Source organism: Giraffa tippelskirchi, chromosome 2 (assembly GCF_054371585.1).
Source record: "Giraffa tippelskirchi isolate mGirTip1 chromosome 2, T2T-mGirTip1v1.2.pri, whole genome shotgun sequence".
Taxonomy (NCBI): domain Eukaryota; kingdom Metazoa; phylum Chordata; class Mammalia; order Artiodactyla; family Giraffidae; genus Giraffa; species Giraffa tippelskirchi.
Window position 1 is genome coordinate 153,406,069 of NC_137276.1, and position 16,761 is coordinate 153,422,829.

The following is a 16,761-nucleotide window of genomic DNA, read 5'->3' on the forward strand; positions in this document are numbered from 1 at the left end:
GGTTCTTCCAAGGTCTTCTGCCGAAACATGGTGTACCTACATTTGCTTGATGAATTTTGGCATTAGTTCACACAGGCAGACTCTAAACACAGGGGCAGAAACCCTTAGACTACTACACGGGGCTCTTCCTTGTTCACAGCTGCGTCATCCGAGTCAGGAGCCACGGTCCCGTGGGGTCAGCTGCCCCCAGGAGGCAAGCCCAAGGTAGGTGAGGGCTGGTGCTTGCCACAGGAAGCAGCTGGTATCCAAGGCCCCACTTCAGTGAAGCTGGGAGTGAAAGGAGGTAGAAGCCACTAATACCTAAAATGCTAAGGCCAATTCCCAAGAGGGTTCTTAGATCCAGGGTGGGCCACTCCTGAGCCTGAGGCAGCATCTGGGTCTCGGCCAAATCCAGGAGGTCAGAAAGCTACAGCAGTAGACAAGGGTGCATCAGGTGACAGGTGATGCCCAGAGAGCTGGGCTGTGGTTCCTGGATGCTCCTGCCTAGAGCCAGGGCTGGGGAAGGGTGGGGAAGGCTAGGTGTGGGGAGGAGAGAGGCAGGTATGGGAGAGCAGCAGGAGAGGGCAGGCATGACTGCAGGGGCTTAACCAGTGAGGGCTAATACCAGCTGGATTTGGATGTTTGGACCAAGCTCTGGACCCGCTACCTACCTGCAAATTATGAGCGGACTCACCTTCCTTTACTGTCAACTTAGCTCTGGGATGCTTCAGCCATGAACTCATGAAGTTATCCTGTCCCACCTGGCACACACAGTTGCTGGGTTTGGCAGGTAAGATGGTGCCTGTAGAAATGCCTTGCTAAATTCCCCTTCAGATGCTGTGTGGCTTCGAGGATCCACGCCGCTGCACTTTCTGCCATCATCCTGCAGTGACGGTCCAGATCTTCCAGGCATGAATGCTCTGGGATGTACACATACTAGGGGATGGCTTGTCGTCAGAGAGGACTGAAATGTCCCACCAGAGACCTTCTGATCTGCCGTCTCCAAATCCACACACAGTTTCGGGCTGGGAACTGAGGACAACAATGAGAAACAAATCCCCTCTCCAACCCACTGGCTCAAAACCCTTCCAGTCACAGGTGGAGGCCTGGACTGGGGTCAGTCCCTGGGGAGGCCAGATGGTTCCAGGACACACAGTCCACAGCCCAGCCTTCAGTAGCCCCTCCCCCAGGCAGGGGAGCAGGTGGGAAGCTGCCCAGACTCGCAGGATCCCTACTCCCTTCCACAAACCTCCAGAAATATCAGGCTCCACCCGCACTGACTGTCCTGGGACTCACTATCTTCCAGCTTACAGGGTTTGCTTCTGAGTGTGTAAGTAATTGTCAACTCATTTTTGGAAAACTAGGAAAATTCCAAAAAGCGAACAGGAAAACACCATGAATATGCAGGCATATACTCTTATCTGCCTGGTTTCTGAAGAATTCTGACTTCTAATTGCTTCTCCTTGACCCTCACCCCAGCAAGCCTGAGTCCTAAGGTCCCATCTTACCCCTTCATTCAGCACAGAATCAGAGTGGGACCCCAAGGGTTAAAGGCATTACCAGTTCCCAGTGATTGAAATGTAATGAGGACGAGATGCTAAATTAAAATTTATTGCAGAATACAAGTGTGTATAGTCAGCATCTGTAAGATGCTACAATGAGATGCTTTCTAGAACTTGGCGATACAATTATGCAGAGAGTTAAATTAGTAGAATGCACACACAGTTGATGAGATTAGCTGTCTACAGAAGTCACTTTAAAAGATAAGTTATCTTTTGTGAAGGCAGGAAGAGCTAGCCTAGATTCGTGATTAAACACAGAAGCAGCAATGGCCAAATCCAAGCACTGAGATGTCTACAGAACGATGGCGTGTGCGTGTGCGTGTGCGTGTGCGCTGGCGCGTGCTGGGGGGTGGGGGGTTGGGGTTCCGTGTGGAGCACAGAACAGTGGGAGGGAGGGAGTAGACTGGCAGCGTCTGGATGAGGAAGGGGAAGGTGTCCACTGGGTCAGGGACAGAAGGGGGACCCTGTGCCCTGCTGCTCGCCCACTGTCTGCCTCCTGGCTCAGCTCCCAAGGTCCTGAGAGTGGGAAGGGCTACAGGAGGAACCAAAGGGCCCAGCACATGGGCTCCACGGCTAAGGTGACTGGGTTCAAATCCAAGTCCCACTTACTTGCAGGCTGCACCACTATGGGCAAATGTTTACTTCCTGAGGCCTTTTCCTGGTGTGATAGGAGGCTGCTGCAATCTCTCCTGGAGGGCTGCTGTGGCGATAACTCAGGAAGCAGGAAAGCAGCTGTATCATTATTACTATGAACAATGGTATTACTTTTATTACTGGTGAACAAATTTATTTAGCACTCCCCATGAGGTTATTCAGTAAAAGCCAACCCCAAAGCTGCTCTGCTGTTGGTGTGAATAAAAAAAATCAAGCTCTTGGACCTGCCATGCTGAGCCTTGGTGACCAAGTGACCGGGCCCCGGGGCTCAGCAGGGCAGCGGCCACCCTGGCTGCCAGCCTGCAGTCAGAGCCGTCTTATGTGGAATATGTGAGCTGAATACACAGAGTGCAGTTCTGTGTGAAATAAATCCTGTTTGTGAGGGAACATAATTTTTATTTGTATAAACCTAATGCAGCCAACAAAACAGTTATTTAAAGGGTTCTGGGAGTTACCACGAGTGCTGAGTGTGAGTGTATAGTGTACACAATAATAATTATCTGCAATAAGTTTCTGTAAAATTTAAATGGAATAATGATGTAAACAACTTATTTCCTAGCACAAAGTAAGCACTGATATAAATGTTTCACATTTTCCAAACGAGGCTTTTTGTTTTTCATTTAGCTCACATTGTGTTACTATTTAATCAGACAGAACTTCTCCAAAAGTGGGGGTGGGGTAGGGAGGAAGGATATTCCCAAATTCAAAATAGCACATCTGTGCTGGTAAAAAAGGAAAAAATCACGTTTATTTTACAAGGTAGTATTCTCCTGAAGTATTATACAGAGAGGAAAGTTGAGCTGTTTGTAGGAAAACAATGTAATTTTAGGAAATTAGAGAAGAATCAACATTGTGCTTAAAACTTGAAAATAGACAGGTTTTTAAAAATCACACAGTAAGCGAGTATTACAAGATACAAACAGCCTTAGAAGTACATATGAACACCATGATATGGAAGCTCAGCATTAAAACCGCTAGTGATGATTTGCTTTTAGACTTGTCCAGCCTATGAAGGGGGCACTTCAATCTGAACAGAAAGAACTCAAAGCACAACCAGAGACACGGCCCTTTCCCAGCACAGCCAACTCTCAATTACCCATGATAATAAACGGGAGCAGTGACACAGAAATTTTCTAAAGGTTAACTATTCCAAAGTTAGTTCTGAGTGCCCCTGTTTGAATGTGAGAACACTGACATCCCTGGGACTGACAGCACTGACGCAGAGCACAGAACGCCCACTGCTTTCTCCCCTCCTCAAGGGGAAGAGACACAAGCAAAAGCCCAAAACACAGCTGGCCGCCTTCCTGTGCTGATACCTCCTCTGGAGCCGGGGGCAGGGGAAAAACCCAAGAAAGCTTCGTTTTCCTCATGTAAAAATCCAAAACGTGTCAACAAAATTTTGCAAATAAGAAGGAATAATAAAAGTGCTGACAGTATACATTTTTTTTAAATTGTGCTTTTTTCCTCCCTTGCCTAAAAGTATTTTTACCACCAAAAGTATCTGAGTATTTTGACAGCTTTCTAAATTACCTAGTTGCATCCTATTGCCTAAGTAGAGATATTTGCATAAAAGGAGGTTATGATCAAAGGAACTATGATGGTTCAAACAGGCCAGGAAGCAGAGATTAAGAAATAAAACCACCACTCTCAAGATAAAATCAAATCCTAGATCAAATCCAAAAAGGTACTTCAGGAAAACAACTTCATGGTTTTGTTCTGGTTCTGCTGATTTTATTTTGTACTGTATTACCTTGAACTACAGTTCGCCCCCTTCCAGGAATGTGGCAGTTTTTCTACAGAGGTTTTTCTCAGATTTGCATTTCAAATCTTGAATATAGCTAGATTTTTTATTGTAAAGCTTCCATTGTTAATGAATCAAATAGTTATAACCACAAAAGCATTTTAATTGCTTTGTTATTTCTCAGAAAAGTCATGAACACATGTGAACTTGAAAATGCTGAGAAATCTTGGTTAGATCAGAAAGCTAAATGCCACACAGTACTTATTTCAAATCTTCTACCTAATAGCTTTTACATCAACTTTCAACAAGTGGGAATGGTGTCGATTTTTGACAAAAGCCTGAGAGAGCAGTTTTCCATTCACACAGCCCAACTCTCTGCCCCAGGTGAGCAAAGGTCCAAGTAATAAAGCTTTCATATCTCTCAATGTACAAGTATTAATCAAAAGCCTATTTAACATAACTGTGTTCAATGTCTATAATACACACTGCAGTCTAAACATTTTCTAAAGTGCCTATAAATATGCTTATACAAATGAGTAATGTAGTATCAGGATTACAGAGAAATTCTTTCATATAATATAGAACAGAATAGGCCTAGAATTTAAGTTGAAACTACATATTTTTATACCCTTATCAGTTGTTTTTGGAATGCAAGCATAAAGAAACAATTCCGGTTCAATCATATATGATTTTCAGATAATTATTAATATTAACAGTGATAGGACAAAAAAAATTCTTGCTTGTGCTTCTTTAGAAAAGGCTATTTTGAGATCCAGGAGCATTTGATATTTAGAATCCAATGGGATGTCTCCAATTCTATAAAAGTGAATCTTAGTGGGTTTTTAATTATAAAGAGTTTGTGCGAGTATTTAAAGTGATTATCAACTAGTGTTAAATCCAAAAATTCCATTAAAATCCTGGCTAATCTGAATGGCAGTTCAGGAGTTTTAAAAAACAGGAACCTAGACAAAAGTCATAGATATTACTATGAAGGGTCCAACCCTGACACAGCCAGCCTCAGAAGCCTGGCCCTGAGCCCATGGATTCCCATGGCTTGGGAGACCTGGTGGTTGACCCCAACTATCAACACAGTAACAGATGGAGGAGAGAACTGATAGGAACAGTGCAAACAGAGCCTCGTATTCCTGTCCAGGGATGAAACTAGCTCATCCACAGCTAGGTGCAGACAGGACCCCGATTGCAGGTGGCCAGTCAGTCCCGGCGGCGCTGAGAGCCCAGAGCAGGGCTCATCAGCTCTTTGTCCCTAAGCGTTTCTCCCCACACCTGCCTCTGTTGCCCTCTCCTGGGCCCCGCTGGCCCTGGAGCTCTGGACACCACCTTCTCGGGTTGATGCGGTGTCTTTATGTTTCAGTAAGTGGGAGCTTTATGCTGGCTGCATTCTCACCTAGCACACAAAGTGTTAAGTAACACTGCTTTCAAAGGAATATGCACACTCTGCTTTCTAAACCCTTAAGGATGTTTAGGGCACCTGAACCTAACAAAATGTTCTAACCAGTCATGTGAACTGCACATACAACTAGGAAAGCAGGTTCTGCCTGGAGAGATTTGTGCAGGATGCCAAGTGGAGGCTTCAGGAAAGGACACAACAGGCCTCTTCTTGTTTCTTAAAATATGAACTAACGTGACACAGCAGAGTCACATTGTAATGCCGGTAGAGCATAAGACGATGCCTTGAGAGCACACTCATGGAGAGTCAGGGTTCAGGAAGTGATTCTCTGTCTCCAACTTGGATAGTTTAGTTTCATGTGGCCATATTTCAAATTTCCTGGATTCTTAACTATGCCTCACAGACAGTACATTTGGAGAAATAGCAGATAACCAACTCACACAAGAACACCTATTATAAATGGAGATTAGGAGCAAAATTCTGAAGAGAGCTAAATAAGAAAGAATCAGTCACTATTTTATGTGTGTAAGAAAAGAGAACATTTACAACAGCCCATGAATATTACTGTAGTAAAGGGAATGAATATTACACAAAATATTTTCTCCTGACTTAGCAGCGAACTATTTCAACTGTTTTTGCATTGGCATAAAAAAATCCATGCATCATACTGAATTCTAATCCATTTCTCACCTAAGCCATTCTAATGCTTCATACAACCAAATGAAGCAGAGTTAACCAAACCTATTAGATTCATTCCTAATCCCTAAAGGACTGCTGTCTTTAGCATTTCCATGCTAACTAAAACTATTATTGATTTTTTTCCTTAAGACGTCAGATGTGGCTGCCTCCTAAATATAATACCTATATGACTTCCTAAAAGTTTCCCGCAGATGTGAACAATTTTAAAAAGCAGGGAAATGTTGGGGAAGCCACCCCTGAGGCCAGCTCAAATGCTACTCCTTCTCCAGCCAGCCCAAGCCAAGTGCATCTCTGCCTCCCCCGGGTTCCCAGGGCACTCTAGGTCCCCTCACCTGCATGGATTACCTCCCCTAGTGGACTACGGTCCCTTCCTGCTGGGAGTCAGGCCTTATTCATCCTGTATCCACACAGCACCCTGGAGGGGGGTTAGGCATTCAACCTAAGCTGGACTGAGTATGAAACAGATGATGTCATCTCTTCTGGAGCGAGGTCTAGCCAAGCCCCAGGTCATGGAGGGCTGGTTGTGCAGACACTGCCTTAACTGTGGGCTGAGCTGGCCTCCAGGAAGCTGTGGCAACACTGGCCCAGAGCCAGTGCAGGCAGTAGGGAGGTGAGGAAAGGACAGAATGGCATCCGCCAGAGCACACCCTGAACTGGTCACGTGAACCAATTTCCACCCGGGACTAGCAGGGTAGCGGTGCTCATCAGCACGCCAGAAGGACTGCCAGAGAGTTGCTCTGCGAAGAACTGGCTATTTATAGGACAGTGTCTCCTTCACTCTGGGTATCTCCTCAACCTGATCCATGACGCTCTGTGATCATCACTTCATCGCTTTCAAAGTTCCCAGTGAAATTAAGGCTGGGTCACAATTCATGACACCAGATGCTACATAGAAAGGACGTGAAGATACAAAAGAAAACCATTTATAAGAAAAGAATGTCTTAGTTATGAGACGAATTTAGAAGTGAAGCTAAATCAGCAGACCACTGAAGTGCTACGGTTGTTACAGAGGGGTAGAAAACACTGACTGCACTGGAAAAAGGATCCATCGGACCAAAGTACAAAAGCTCAGCAAGGATCAGAGGACGCAGCTTCCCGCCTGGACCCTCACACGGTGGTTTCTATTGTTTCAATCACTTCCAGATCAGACTGCGAGGGGGAAAGAAGGGTGCACTCATCTGGCTCCCAGCTGCTCTCTGGACTGTAATCTTCCTCTGAACTCAGTTCTGCTCCTTCTTCTGTGTCCTCGTCACACGATTCCACATAGTGAGCCCCGATCGCGTTGATCCCAGAGTCCTCGGAACTTGAGGGAGAAGAGCAGTGATCTATTTTTGGTGTATTGCTCTCTTTTGAAATAAAGGCATCGTGTGCAGAGACCTCCTCGGGGCTCATTTTGTGGGAATGTGGCGCCGGCTGCTTCTGCACATAACACATCTTCCCGTTAATACATTTAACCTGATAGTTGTCAATAAAGAGGTCTGAGATCATACAGTACCTTGGCGAGTCAGGGGGGAGAGGGGGCTGGAAAACAGATGCGAATTTCAGAAAGTGTTCAGTGAGGGAGACCGAAATCTGAATGGTGTTCGCGGGCTCCCGAGGCTTCGCAGGAATCTCAGTGCTGGGAAGCTGTTCCACAGGGGTCATCGGCTGATACACATACTTGCCTGTGGGGGACACAGAAAGGCAGCTGAAATCTAAGAGTGCTACACATGCTGGGGTAAGGTGGCCATAATGGTTTCTCTCTGAGGACTCAGAATGTTTTTAAAGATATTTCAAAACCATCTCCAAAGAAACTAAAAATAGAATCAACATGGTTATAATCAATCAAAAATTCAGCACGGTACATAAACATCATGGTGTTTTCATCTAAAAACTCAACACACTTTACAAATCTTAATTTTATATTTGAGTCTTTTTAATGCTTCTAGAATAGGTGGGTGGATACCATCATCCTTATTTTACAGGCATCTTGAAATGATTTACCCATCATACCAGAATAATACAATATAGTATAATAAAAACACACTGTAACATAGTATTGTTGTTGTTATTCAGTCATGTTCAACTCTTTGCGACCCCGTAGACTGCAGCATGCCAGGCTTCCCTGTCCTTAACCATCTCCTGGAGTTTGCTCAAACTCATGTCCATTGAGTTGGTGATGCCATCCAACCATCTCATCCTCTGTCATCCCCTTCTCCTCCTGCCTTCAATCTTTCCCAGCATCAGGGTCTTTTCTAATGAGTCGGCTCTTTGCATCAGGTGGGCAAAGTACTGGAGTTTCAGCTTCAGCATCAGTCTTATTTTAGGGTGTAAAATAGTATAATACACCATAAAATTATAATTCTATTTTATCTTTAGTGATTAGATGCTAATATAGAAACTTAAACGGGCTTCCCCGGTGGCTCACCAGTCAAGAATCCACCTGCCAATGCAGGAGACTCCAGTTCGACCCCTGGATCGGGAAGACAGATGCCCTGGAGAAGGAAATGGCAACCCACTCCATTATTCTTGCATGGGAAATCTCATGGACAGAGGAGCCTGGTAGGCTTCAGTCTATGGGGTCATCAAAAGTTAAACAGAACTTAGCAACTAAGCAACAATAGGCATTTAAAATTTATTAGCAGGATTATGGAAGACTTTCATTCTTCAGGTTTCTAAATGTAAATCAGAATACATACACACACATATTTAATAGATAACAGCCTATAGGGTTGTCCTGGTCACCCTCAGTGGCTGGGGTAAGGTGCAGAGTATGAAACGATCTCTTTTAAAACCCAAAGCTCATCAGTGACCTCAACAGGAGATATTCTCCCTAATGCCAGCGTCACAGGTACAACCTCAGCCAAGCAGAAGTAAAGGCACAGGCAGATGCAGAGAGTGACCTGTAGAAAATCAAGAAGCTTAGCCCCCAACCTTCCCTCTGCTCTGAACCCTCAAGTGTTTCTCACAGAATTTATGTGGAAGTAAAACCTAACTGGATCTGTTCCTACTGTCTCTTTCCTCATGTTCTTCACTCAACAGTTAACAAAGTCCATCTCTGTATAAAGTGTTAAGAAAATAGAGATGACAATTACCTAGTCTGTAAGCCTAACCAAAACGATCACATGGATCACAGCTTTGTTTAACTTAATGAAGCTATGAGCCATGCTGTCTAGGGCCACCCAGAACAGACGGCTCATGGTGGAGAGTTCTGACAAAACGTGGCCCACTGGAGAAGGGCAAACCACTTCAGCATTCTTGCCTTGAGAACCCCATGAACAGTATGAAAAGACAGAAAGATATGACACTGAAAGATGAACCCCCCAGATCAGCTGGTGTCCAGTATGCTACTAAAGAAGAGTGGAGAAATAGCTCCATAAGGAATGAAGAGGCTGAGCCAAAGAAGAAACAACGACCAGTCTCGGATGTGTTCATTGGTAAAGGTAAAGTCTGAGGCTGTAAAGAACAATATTGCACTGAAATCTGGAATGTTAGGTCCATAAATCAAGTAAATTGGAAGTGGCCAAAGAGGAGATGGCAACAGTGAACACTGACACTCTAGGAATCAGTGACCTAAAATGGACAGCAATGGGAGAATTTAATTCAGATGACCATTGTATGTACTCCCCTGGAGAAGGAAATGGCAACCCACTCCAATATGCTTGCCTGAAAAATCCCATGAACAGAGGAGCCTGGTGGGCTACAGTCCAGGGGGTCGCAAAGAGTCAGACACGACTTAGCGACTACTATTGTAGTTACTACTACTATTGTATCTACTACTGTGGGCAAGAATCCCTTAGAAGAAATGGAGCAGCCCTCATAGTTAAAAGAGAGTCTGAAATGCAGTACTTTGGTGCAGTCTCAAAAATGACAGCATGATCTCTGTAAGCTTCCAAGGCAAACCATACAATATTACAGTAATCCTAGTCTATGCCCTGAACGCTAACGCTGCTCTATGCCCTGAACACTAATGCTGAACAAGCTGAAGTTGAACACTTCTGTGAAGACCTACAAGACTTCCTAGAACTATCACCAAAAAAGATGTCAAATTCATCATAGGGGACTGGAATGCAAAATTAGGAAGTTAAGAGATACCTGGAGTAAAGGCAAGTTTGGCCTTGGAGTACAAAATGAAGCAGGGCAAAGACTAACAGAGTTTTGCCAAGAGAATGCACTGGTCTTAGCAAACACCCTCTTCCAACAACACAAGAGATGGACTCTACACAGAGACATCACCAGATGGTCATACTGAAATCAGATTGATATTCTTTGCAGCTAAAGGTGGAGAAGCTGTATACAGTCAGTAAAAACAAAACCTGGAGCTGACTGTAGCTCAGATCATCAACTACTTATTGCAAAATTCAGACAACTTGAAGAAAGTAGGGAAAACCACTAGGCCATTCAGGTATAGCCAGTCCCTCCCATCAGCAAGCTTCCACAAGCTTCTTATCCTTATCCATCACAGGGCAGATGGATTTTTAACTTACACGCAGAGTACATCATGCAAAATGCCATGCTGGATGAAGCACAAACTGGAATCAAGATTGCCGGGAGAAATATCAATAATCTCAGATATGCAGATGACACCACCCTAATGGCAGAAAGCGAAGAGAAACTAAAGAGTCTCTTGATGAAAGTAAAAGAGGAGGGTGAAAAAGCTGGCTTAAACTCAACATTCAAAAAACCAAGATCATGGCATCTGGGGTTCAATCACATCATGGCAAATACGGGGAAACAATGGAAACAGTGACAGATTTTATTTTCTTGGGCTCCAAAATCACTGCAGATGGTGACTGTAGTCAAGAAATTAAAAGACACTTGCTCCTTGGAAGAAAAGCTATGACCAACCTAGACAACATATTATGAAGCAGAGACATTACTTTCCTGACAAAGGTCTGTCTAGTCAAAGCTATGGTTTTTCAAGAAGTCAAGTACAGATGTGAGAGTTGGACCATAAAGAAATCTGAGTGCCAAAGAATTGATGCTTTTGAACTGTGGTATTAGAGAAGACTCTTGAGGGTCCCTTGGACTGCAAGGAGATCCAACCAGTCCATCCTAAAGGAAATCAGTCCTGAATATTCATTGAAAGGACTGATGCTGAAGCTGGAACTCCAATACTTTGGCTACCTGATGCAAAGAACTGACTTATTAGAAAAGACCCAGATGCTGGGAAAGAGTGAAAGCAGGGGAGAAGGGGACGACAGAGGATGAGATGGTTGGATGGCATCACCGACTCAATGGACATGAGTTTGAGCAAGCTCTGGGAGTTGGTGCTGTAGTCCATGAGGTAGCAAAGAGTCGGACAAGGCTGAGTGAATGAACTAACTGATTAAGGTATGACCTAAATCTAATCCCTTATGATTATACAGTGGAAGTGACAAATAGATTCAAGGAATTAGATCTGATGCAGTGCCTGAAGAACTATGGACGGAAGTTTGTAATACTGTACGGGAGGTGGTGATCAAAACCATCCCCAAGAAAAAGAAATGTAAAAAGGCAAAATGGTTGTCTGAGGAAGCCTTATAAATAACTGAGAAAAGAAGAAAAGCTAAAGGCAAAAGGAAAAAAGGAAAGATATACCCATCTGAATGCAGAGTTCCAAAGAATAGCAAGGAAGAGGTAAGAAAGCCTTCCTAAGTGAACAATGCAAAGAAATAGAGGAAAACAACAGAATGGAAAAGACTAGAGATCTCTTGAAGAAACTCAGAGATACCAAGGGAACATTTCATGCAAAGATGGGCACAATAAAGGACAGAAACGGTATAGACGTAGCAGAAGCAGAAGAGATTAAGAGGTGGCAAGAACACACATAAAAACTGTACAAAAAAGATCTTAATGACCCAGGTAACCACAATGGTGTGATCAATCACCTAGAGCCAGACATCCTGTAGTGTGAAATCAAGTAGGCCTTAGGAAGCATTACAACAAACAAAGCTAGTGGAGGTGATGGAATTCCAGTTGAGCTATTTCAAACCCTAAAAGATGATGCTGTGAAAGTGCTGCATTCAATATGCCAACAAACTGGGAAATTCAGCAGTGGCCACAGGACTGGAAAAGGTCAGTTTTCATTCCAATCTCAAAAAAGGGCAATGCCAAAGAATGTTCAAATTACTGCACAACTGCATTCATTTCACATGCTAGTAAGATAATGCTCAAAATTTTTCAAGCTAGGCTTCAACAGTACATGAACCAAGCACTTCCAGATATACAAGCTAGACTTAGAAGATGCAGAAGAACCAGAGATCAAATTCCCAACATCCATTGGATCATAGGAAAAGCAAGAGAATTCTAGAAAAACATTTACTTCTGCTTCAATGACTACACTAAAGTCTTGGTCTGTGTGCATCACAACAAACTGTGGACAATTCTTAAAGAGATGGGAATCCTAGACCACTTCACCTGTCTCCTGAGAAACCTGTATGTAGGTCAAGAGTAACAGTTAGAACTGGACATGGAGCAATGGACTGGTTCAAAATTGGTAAAGGAGTTTGTCAAGGCTGTATATTGTCACCCTGCTTATATAACTTATATGCAAAGTACATCATGTGAAATGCCAGGCTGGATGAATGAAGCTCAAGCTGGAATCAAAAGACTGCCAGGAGAAAAATCAACAATCTCACAAATGCACATGACACCACCCTAATGGCAGAAAGAAAAGAGGAACTAAAGAGCCTCTTGATGAATTTGAAATAGGAGAGTGAAAAATCTGACTTAAAACTCAACATTCAAAAGACTAAGATCATGGCATCTTGTCCCATCACTTCACGGCAAACAGATGGGGAAAAATGGAAACACTAGCAGATTTCATTTTCTTGGGCTCCAAAATCACTGTGGATGGTTAACTGTAGCCATGAAGGTAAAGATGGTTGCTCCTTGGAAGAAAAACTATGAAAAACTTAGAGAACATATTAAAAAGCTGAGACATCATTTTGCCAACAAATGTCTATATAATCAAAGCTATGGTTTTTCCAATAGTCATATATGGATGTAAGATTGGACCAGAAGGCTTATCATCAAAGAATTGATGCTTTCTAACTATGGTGTTGGAGAAGACTCTTGAGAGTCCCTTGGGCAGCAAGAAGATCATATCAGTGAATCCTAAAGAAATCAACCCTGAATATTCATTGGAAGGACTGATGCTGAAGCTGAAGCTCCAATACTTTGGCCACCTGATGTGAAGAGCTGACTCACTGGAAAAGACCTTGATGCTGGGAAAGACTGAGGGCAGGAGAAGAAGAGGGCAACAGAGGATGAGATTGTTGGATGGAATCACTGACTCAATGGACATGAGCTTGAGCAAACTCCAGGAGATAGTGAAGAACAGGGAAGCCTGGCTTGCTGCAGTCCGTTGGGTCGCAAAGAGTCAGACAATGACTGAGTGACTGAACAACAACAAAATATAATATGATTTAAAAATATAAATCTGGAAGAAAAAAGTACTAAAAGTCCTAGAGACTAAAGCCACAAATGTGGGCACCACCCTGGGTTTATTCCTAGTGTAACTGATTTATCAATCAGTCCATATGATATCTTCCACGCATATTTATGACTGTTTTTTAACCTCAGTGCTGTCGCCATTTTGGACCAGATAATCCTTTGTTGAGGGGCTGCCTCTTGCACTGTAGGATGTTTGGCAGCATCCTTGGCCTCTACCCACTAGATGCCAATAGAACCTCCTCCCAGGTCTGACATCAAAAATGTCTCCAGTTGTTGTTACATGATCCTGGAGGCAAAATAACCCTTGTTGAGAACTGCTGGTTTATGACCTTCTCATGAGCATCTCTGTAGGCAAATCACTCACTGTGCTCTCCTCCCATCTGTTTTAGTTCTTGGTCAGATTGAACGTTCTAGAATAGGGATCATATTTGTAAGGAAAACTACCTTAGATTTTTGAAGAGAAACTTTAGGTCAGACATGTAAACAGCAAACTGTTCCAGAGACAGTACGACATCACTCATGTATTAAGATCAATCAAGCCTGCCTATGTTTTTTACCTGTTTCTTGCCTCCTGTACACAAAAGTAGGCTTAGATGTCACAACTTCTTTGTAATTACATTATTCTAAAAATACACTGGGTTTCAATCTGGAGTAAGGGAACTTCTCTGGAGATCCAGTGGTTAGTACTCCTTGCTCTCACTGCCAAGGGTCTGAGTTCAGTCCCTCAGCAGGGAACTAGATCCTGCATGCTGCATAGTATAGCCAAAAAACAACAACAACAAAAAATAATTTGGGGGTAAAATTGTTAAGTCTTTAGGGTCCCAGGTCTGCTTCCAAGCCTGGATATATTTCACACAAATCCTACGGTTACCAAAAATACAAGCAAGAAGAACCATCATGTTTGCTTGGGAAACTGTTTTAAATATATCAGGAATCTTCAATACTGTTATCTGTAAAGGAAGGCATTACTCCTTGTCGGGCAAAGTTCAAGTCAGGCAAGATCTAACAGTTGGTTATGGCAGGACCTCTGCCTCTAAGCAGAGAGAGCAAAAAGGCAGGCCTTCAAGCCTCACCTCTGATCCACCAGCCCCAGGATTAGAGAAAGATGAGGCTGGGCAGGAGACAGAGAAGGGACTGGGAGAATTGAAGGGCCTACTGTCCAAAGCGGTGAACACAACACCTGAAACGGCGGTTTGGTCTTTTCACTCCTTGGCTAGTAGACTGGTGGTTACTGAGTTCAGGAGGCTGCAGATGGCAGATGCTCAAGAAATGCTTGTTGCAGATGCTGATTAAACACATTCTGGCCCAAGTAACCTCTGGGTTAGTCACCCACTTGTTATGGCATAAGAGGATCTTGAGACCCAGAGGGACCGGGGCTCTGCCTCATCCAAAGGTGGAGGGCAGCCTGCGGCCTGACCCTGGGCCATGTCTGCCCACCCTCTCCTACACTCACTTAACCCTCCTTGCTGCCCCCGCCCCTTACCTTCCTTTGTGTTTCTTCACAATTTGCTTTTTTTTTTTTCTTGGTTCTTCTACCTATTACCCTCTCTAATCCTCTCTCCTCCAAAGTACCATTTTTCTTTCTTGAAGTGTAGTAAAAGTAAGAGAAACGCAGCTTGGAGAGAAAGGTGTATGCTGCATTCCAGATAACATTTTCTTCTACAAGTTACACCTACTAAATGTGCTTATTCAGAGCTAGAATGACAGTCTGTCATCTGGTGATATTGGGGTACAGAGGCAAAAAAGCGAGCAGAGAAGGGGTTTCTGGCCACTTAGCCATGAAATTCAATAACCACTGTATTCTCTGAACAATTGTCTTAATGAAAGGTTTACTGTGTTATTTAAAGAAAAAAAATGGATACAAACTTTTAAAACTTAAATCCCTAAAAGGAAAGATACTCAAAGACAGTCAGGGCTTGGAGAAGAGAAAAGTAGAGAGAGAGAAAAGAATCTAGATACCACAGTGACCCAACATTCCACCTCTGGGTACACACCCAAAAGAACTGAAAGCAGAGTCTGGGAGAGACATCTGCACCATAATCCTAGCAGTGTTATTTGCAATAACCAAAAAAGATAGAAGCCACCTGAGGGTCCATCGATGGATGGCTGGATAAACAAGATATATGGTGTATACATACAATGCAATGCTATTCAGCCTCAAAGAGTAAGGAAAACCATACTATAATGTGGATGAACCCTGATGACGCCATGTTAAGTGAAATAGGCCAGTCACAAAAATACATTTTATGATTCCAGTTACATAAGTCACCTAGAATAGTCAAATTCACAGAGAAGGGAAGTGGAATGGTGTTTTCCAGGGGCTTAGGGGTAAGAAGGTATGGGGAGTTGTTGGTGTTTAACGGGGATAGTTTTGGTTCCAGTTTTGCAGCATGAAAAGAATTCTGGAGATGGATGTTGGCAATGGTTGCACAACACTATGAATGTACTTAATACTACTGCACTATATACTAAAAAATGGTTATGATGGGAAATATTATGTGCATTTTAGTATACTTTAAAATAATCAGTATGATTTACTCTATTAGCAGAGTGAGGATAAAAATCTGTATGATGCAGAATATATGAAGAATTCTTACAACTCAAAACCAGGAAAAATAACCCAATTTTTTAAAAGGAGGTTAGCTAGACAAGGGCAACAGGAGTGATCTTTGTGGTGATGGGAATGCTTGTATCTTGATTACACCACTGTCAGTATCTCAGTTATGATGCTATACTACTGTGTTACAACTGCAGTTGCCACTGGGGTAAAGGATACATGGGCTCTCTCTCTGTATTTTTCTTACAACGGCATGTGAATCTATAATTTTTTCAAGATAAAAAAGTATAATTGAAAACAATGGGGGAAAAACACCATCACTGAGGTGACGCTGCACTCTTTTCATTATGTAGGACTGTATCAGGAGGGACACGCTATGGACAGGTCTCATTACAGATGGTGTTAACCTGGAACACTTGTTTAAATGTGGTATTTGTCTCGGTTTCCCCACTGTAAAGTTAGTTCTTTTCTCTTTGTAATGTTAAGTATCTTGTGAAGAGATATTTCGAGACTATTCAAATATCCTGCTTCTCATCATACCTCCATCTATTAATTTTAGCATACATACATAGGTGGATGTGGTCTGCAACAGTCACTACTGCGGTGTCTGCCAAATAGTGATTTTCTATTTCCATCATTTCTTCTATATTTACTAATGAGAATTCTACCCTAGTAGGAGCTGCTCCTTCTCCCTCATTTATGTATTCAAATGTATTCAATTGAAATGTATTCAATCATTTACTCA

At 43.0% G+C, this 16,761-nt stretch overlaps 1 protein-coding gene across 4 annotated transcripts in view; it reads right to left on the bottom strand.

Moving 5' to 3' along the window:
- Nucleotides 1–2,915: 2,915 nt before the first annotated feature.
- C2H3orf70 (chromosome 2 C3orf70 homolog) overlaps nt 2,916–16,761 on the bottom strand; it is a 107,339-nt gene continuing 93,493 nt past the window's right edge. For 3 of the 4 annotated variants that reach the window (XM_081571359.1, XM_081571358.1, XM_081571360.1), the window contains one exon: nt 2,916–7,707. In XM_081571359.1, coding sequence (XP_081427485.1) covers nt 7,151–7,707 — 557 coding nt within the window. In that variant the 3' untranslated portion in view covers nt 2,916–7,150. The remainder of the gene's footprint in view (nt 7,708–16,761) is intronic. The other variant, XM_081571361.1, reaches the window with a different exon arrangement.